At 39.3% G+C, this 6,842-nt stretch overlaps 1 protein-coding gene across 1 annotated transcript; it reads left to right on the forward strand.

Annotated features, from left to right (window-relative positions):
• Positions 1-207: 207 nt before the first annotated feature.
• Positions 208-6,131, forward strand: LOC131513567 (olfactory receptor 12D3). The gene has a single exon (XM_058732668.1). It carries the CDS (start codon positions 1,793-1,795, stop codon positions 2,720-2,722), a length of 930 nt encoding a protein of 309 aa, XP_058588651.1. The 5' UTR covers positions 208-1,792; the 3' UTR covers positions 2,723-6,131.
• Positions 6,132-6,842: the final 711 nt, after the last annotated feature.

Genomic DNA, 6,842 nt, shown 5'->3' on the forward strand with positions numbered 1-6,842 from the left:
CCTTTAGCTGAAGGACAAGAGCTTTGATATGTCTTATCTTCATTATCGTTCACTTAAAAATATTTTCTAATGCCTATTTCTCCTTTTATCTGTGAATTACTTGGTGTGTATTGCCTAACTTGAAGCATTTAGTGAGTTTCTAGATATCTTTTTAGTGTTTTCTAATCCCACCATAGTCAAAGAACAGTCTTTGGATGGTTCCATCTTTTGAAAATTTTGAAGCTTTTTTTTAAAAGATTTTTTTTAAAGTAATCTCTACCTTCAATGCAGGGCTCAAGCTCACGACCCCAAGATCAAGAGTTGCACACTCCACCAACAGAGCCAGCCATTTTTTTTTTTTTTTGGTAAAGACTCAACCTATGCTTGATTTTTTAAATGTTATGTGTGAAAATAATTTTAATTCTTTTCTTGTTTTTCATTCATGCATTGTACTCTATACAGTTTGAACATCCACAGGTCATAATCACTCTTGCTTTATATAGTATTTCTCACCTGTCTGGAGTCTGTTTTCCCTTGTGTGTGCCCAGATGTGCACCCATTCTGCAGTTCTCAGTCTCTTTCTGCATTTCCATTCCTCTGTCTAGTATCCCTTACTTCTTCCTCAAGAACTTCTTTTAAGGTATATTTAGTGTAGTGATGAATTCTCTTAGTTTGTGTTTTCTCTGCTTGTGTGTGTGTAAATTTTTTCTTGTTGGGTTAAGTGTTCTATATATGTTAATCAAACTTGTAAATGATGTTGTTCAGATGTTTATATTCTTACTGACTTCTTGGCTAATTCTTCTGTCTGCATACAGAGAGGTATGTTAAAGCTTCTTATTCTGTGGTGGATTTGACTGTCTTCACTAGTTCTGTCACTTTTTGAAGTTGGGAGCTTACATTGGACTATGATATTTTGAACCAGTAATCAGCAGGAGACTCTCAGTGTGGGTGGGTAAGTATAAGTTTTTCCAATTCCTTAGGTCAAGGGCCCACTTTTCAGTTAACAGGGTGGTGATTATTTTATTTTATAAACAGCAAGGGTTTCTTTGTTCTTATATTTCCTGTGCCTTTTCTCTTCCTCAGGGTTTATGCTTTGCCTTCTTCTAATTTTTTTCCCTTGTAGAAATTCCTGCTAAGTGTGGAGCACTTTTCTTTTTGGGCTAAAATATTTGGGGTATATTCAAAGTTCTCCCACTGTTAGGACTTCTCACTATTTCCAGTTTTTCTCAACTACATCAACAGCCCCACTGCCAGGCTGCAATCTTGTGATTACTGATCCTAATTGTGTGTTTTTATTCTCTCCTTACACAATATTTGAAGTTTCTGGGCTTTGCATCTCTTAATTTTACTGAAGGTTTGGGTGGTCAGGAAGGTGCTGGTTTCCTGGGGCTTTTATGTATCTTAGAAGAAGAGGGAAAAAATCCTCACAAGGCTATATCTGCATTGCTTCCAGAACCTGGAATTATAAGCTCAACAATTCCCCTTACTTGTGTGTCTTAAATTTGCCCAACCTTGGATTCTAATATATTTGTGAGGTTATGGTCATGTCTCACATCTCCTACTTTAAAAAGTTCTCTTTATAGCTGCTTTTATTGATCTAATGTCATTTTACTACATATGAATTTATGAGGTATGTTAATCTTCAATTTTATTGTAAGTAAATTTAGCTTTACTGCTCCTAAATATTCTTTACATTGTAGCTCACTCCTAGGGTCTTCCAAATAGTAATCTTGCCTTACTTAACATCCATCATGTAAAATTAAAAATTCAGAAAAATTAACTCACTGTTATTGTTACATTTGCTCCCCAGGCAATGGAGAACGTCACTACAGTGAGTGAGTTTATCTTACTTGGCCTGACCAGTGTTCAGGATCTGCAGCCTTTCTTCTTTGTGCTTTTCTTAATCATTTACTTGATAAGCTTGGTTGGAAATGGAGCTATATTGGTGATCATTATTTTGGAGCCCAAACTCCACTCCCCCATGTATTTTTTCCTGGGAAACCTTTCTTGTCTGGACATCTGCTATTCTTCAGTGACACTGCCCAAGCTGCTTCTAACCCTCTTGTCCACTCGCAGGGTCATATCTTTCCTAGGCTGCATCACTCAGCTACACTTCTTCCACTTTCTGGGCTGTTCTGAGGCCATCTTGCTGGCCATTATGGGCTTTGACCGATTCGTGGCCATCTGCTACCCACTTCACTATGCCATGCTCATGAACCACCAGGTGTGTGTCCTCTTGGCTGCCGTAGCCTGGTTCACCAGCTTCCTTTATGCTCTGATGCATTCTGTCCTGACTGCACGCCTGAACTTCTGCCACTCTCTGAAACTCCACCACTTCTTCTGTGATGTGAAGCCTCTCCTGGAACTGGCCTGTGGTGACACGCAGGTCAATCAATGGCTTATTTCCATCATCACAGGTGGGATTTCCATGGGTGCCTTCTTCCTGACTCTTCTCTCCTACCTCTATGTCGTTGGTTTCCTTCTGTTTGAGCATCAGTCCTGCAGCACACTTCACAAGGCTCTGTCCACATGTGCTTCGCACCTCATGGTGCTGTGTCTTTTCTATGGGCCTGTGGGCTTCACATACATCCGTCCAGCCTCAGCCACTTCCATGGTTCAGGATCGGATGGTGGCTGTTATATACAGCGCAGTCACCCCAGTGCTGAACCCACTGATATACACTCTTAGGAATAAGGAAGTGTGGTTGGCTCTGAAGAAGATCTTCAGGAGGAAGTTTTGTTGAAAGACTGCCAGGAGCACCTCTGGGACTAACAGGGCAGACGTCTGATGTCCATTAAGAGTCATCCCTTCGTTGTGGTGAATGGTCTACTTGATTTGTTTTTCTCTCAGGGATTTGTAGCACTTGTCACTGTGTTCTGCACTTATTTATGTATAATCATTCTTGGTTCAGTATTTATTCACTGATTTACTTAAGAAATGGTCATTGAGCGTATGTTATATCAGACAATGTAGTAGGGGCAGAAAACACAGGAGTGAGAAAAACTCCACAGTCTTGTGAAAATCAGTTTAGTGTAATGGGGACCACCCAACAAGCAAACCTGTAAGTAAACACGTAAGGATAATAGTATGGGATTGAGAACTAAAAGGAGGTAGGAAGGATGAGGAGCAAATGGGATGGGCACATATGATATAATAAAGAATTTATGTGCTCTCTGTCCTGAGTTTCTGAAATAGAGCTTGTAAAACTCTCAGAATTCTCCAAGTGACACAGTGTCTTTGTTATTCATAAACCACTTGGATCACACCTGGGCTTATGCTCATAAGATGACCTTATATGGGCCCCAAGACAGCTTCAGGATGGGGCTGGTCCTGCCAGAAACACCAACCATATGGCTAGAGGTTTGCAGCTTTGAGTCATGGTGATACAAACCTGACTTCCAGAGAAGAAGGAGGCTGGAGGCTGAGCTCAGCTACGTGGCCAGTCGTTCTGTCAGTCACACCTGTATAACAGAACCTTAATAAAAAAGGATACCATGACCAAGCAACCTTCTTTGGTTGGCACTGTACACTTTGAACATTGTGATGGTTATTTTTATGTGTCAACCTGACTGGGCTAAGGGATGCCCAGAGAGCTGGTAGAATGTTATTTCTGGGTGTGTCTGTGTGAGGGTGCTTCTGAAAGAGATAAGTGTCTGACCTGGTAAACTGAGAAGCTGAGCCAAGAAGGTCCCCCCCCCCCAACGAATGCAGATGGGCATCATACAATCCACTGAGGTCCTGATTAGACTGAAAAGATGGAAGAAGGGTGTATGTTGATATTGACCTATTATAACTAACCAGTTCTTAGTGGGTAGAAACACCACATTTCCTTAGATATGTAATTAACAGAGTATCCATCAGACAAGATGCTATACCAGGCAGCAAGGTTGAAATGAAAATTAAGGGCATCTGACTTGTGTGGGTTGATGGTAATGGAAAATGGATCATAGGATCTCCAGTTCTCTGAGTTCTTTATGCATGTTGGATATTAACAGCTTATCAGAAATGTACAGAGCAGTAGCAGATGGCCGTGCAGCTCCAATGATGGATGGGCCAAAGGGGGGACACAGGACAGATTCTTGGGGGTTCTTCTTTTTTCCCCAAGTGGTGAAATGTCTCTGAGGTGATCCTTCTTAGCATCAAGCTGCTCTGGATGTGTAATGGGATGAGGCAGGTAAAATTATTCCTATGCTTTCCTATGTAGTTTGCTCAGTTAAGTTTTGGGGTGGTCAAAATTTACACGTTTGTGCTCCTAAGCCCCATGTTGTCCAAGGTCAGCTGTAAATGCCAGACGCTAATGAGAACATAAAAGTCATCAAAACAACTTTGGGTTTTGAAAATGTAACCAAAAGTTGACAATCCTTTACCTAGATAAACCAAGAAAGAGAAGATTCAAATAAATACAAGTATAAATTAAAGGGAAGACAAGCTCGATACCACAAAAATACACAGAGACTTATGAACAGTTGTTCACTTTGGATAGCTTAGAAAAAAATGAAAAAATTCCTAAAAACACACCCTAATCTGAACAGATCAATGATGAGTAAGGAGATTACAGCAGGGTTAAAACCCTCCCCCAAAAGATCAATCAGCTCTACAGATTTCTGTTAAACACTTAAATAAGAAGTCATTCCTCCTCAAATTATTCTAAGAGAAGGGAACACTTCAAAACTCATTTCACGGGCAAGCATTAACCTCAACCAAAGCCAAACAAGTTACAGGCCAATATCCCTGATAAATACAGGGATTTCCTCAGTAAAATACTAGAAAATGGGATTCAACAGCATTTGTAAAGGATCATACAGCATTATTAAATGGGATCAATCCCTGGACTGAAAGGGTGGTTCAAAATACACAAATCAGTAAATGTGATGCACCACATTAACAGAATGAAGGCTTAAAACTGTATGTTCTTCTCAGTGAATAAAGAAAATGCATTCAACAAAATATAATATCCTCAGATCAGACTAGGACTTCAATATTCAGGTGAATACCTGATAGTGTATTACTGGAAAGTGATGTCATCATACTGTCCACTAACAAAAAGAAATCAGGGATAAGTAGATGTATGAGTAGATAAGAAAAAATGAAAACAATCAGCATGAAAATGGACAACAGAAACCTAACCTCAGTTATTAGTATTTATTGAACAACTGGCCACAGACTATTGTCACACTGCTTGGTGCGACACAAGACTGAAAGCATTACTCAGAGTCGAGATGGTTTGAAATGATGAGAGGCTGGAGGGACTGCACCAAGAAAAACTTCCTTAAGCAAGAGAGGGCTGGGTAGCTCTCTTGTATTTATTGGGGAGTGAACAATAGTATGTGGAAATGAAAGGAGAAACATAAGTTAATAAATCATGTGAGACATACCATGACTTAACTATGTGAGTGTCTATGCATATACATTGGCAAACTCACGAAGAATGCACGAGGCAAAGTAAGGGGTAAAGGTGGACTCAACCTTCCTTAGTAACCTGAGCATTTCATTCTGGAAAGAAAAACCCTTCTGCTTCTTCCAGCACGTCTTGTGTTCCCTTGGTTGAGCAGGTACTGTGTTCAGCACGTGCTGCATTCAGCACGCACTGCTCTTGCCCTACTTTATCTCTCCTGTCCTCTGTACTCCCACAGACTATATGAAAAACATACAATGTTCATGGAGAACATTTCCAGAATTTAGTAATTCAGGGAATTAGAAACCATAAAAAATAAAATTTCAGCTTTGGAAAACAAACAAATAACCACAATGACAAGAAACACTAGAAATTCCAGAATGGAAAATTTTAAGAACTCAAATTAGGAGCTGAGCAGATGGATTTAATAGCAGATTAGACATACCTGTAGCAAAACTCAAGGAACTGGATGTCACCAAGAACAAAGCGCAAAGAATGTACTGCACACAGAACAAAGAACATGCCTTAAGCAAAATTTGAAGATGGTGGTTAAAAATATGCCAAACTGGGGGTACCTGGGTGGCTCAGTTTGTTAAGTGTCCAACTTCTGCTCAGATCATGATCTCATAGTTTTTGTGAGTTCAAGCCCCGTGCCAGACTCATGTTGACAGCTCAGAGCCTGGATCCTGCTTTGGATTCTGTGTCTCTCTCTCTCTCTCTCTTCCCCTCCCCTGCTCTCTCTCTCTCTCTCTCTCTCTCTCTCTGTCTGTCTCAAAAATAAATAAACTTAAAAATATTCCAAACTTGAAAACATTAATCCCTTCTTAAAAAGCCCAAGTAAACCCAGGCATGACAAATAATAAATTCTATACACAAACATATTATCTTGAGATTGAAGAAGAGTGTGGCAAAAGAAAACTTAAAAACAAGAACAATAACCTGCAAAAGAACCATAGGAAGATTGAAAGATGATTTTTTTCAAAAGTAACAACAGACTAGATTATTTTTAAGAGAGGAAAATAATACCTTCAGTGGGTGAAAAAAAGAACTAGAATCCTAGAATTTTCTACATAATGCAGTATTCTCAAAAATGAAAGTTAAATAAAGACAATTTCAGATAAATACAAGTTGACATCTCACTAGTAGCAAACAGGGCAGAAAATGATCACAAGTGGATGGTTTCTAAGTAGGATGAGAGAATCAAGAATTTAAATATAATGGTAAATCTAAATGAATATGTACTGCATAAAATAATAAAGGTAATATGCTGTGAAGGTTGAATTACTTATAGAATTAATATCCATTACAGCAATAGCCTTCTCCTGTTGGGAGAAGGTAAGTGGAATTAGAAGGTCCCAAAGTATTGTGCTGGAGGGGGGTAAAATACCAACTAACAACTGAGTTTTATCAACCAAGGATGCGATTTTTTGTTTAAGGCATAACCACCAATGACCAGGTAAAGAATGTA

The sequence above is a fragment of the Neofelis nebulosa genome, chromosome 6, assembly GCF_028018385.1.
Source record: "Neofelis nebulosa isolate mNeoNeb1 chromosome 6, mNeoNeb1.pri, whole genome shotgun sequence".
NCBI classification, from domain to species: Eukaryota; Metazoa; Chordata; class Mammalia; order Carnivora; family Felidae; genus Neofelis; species Neofelis nebulosa.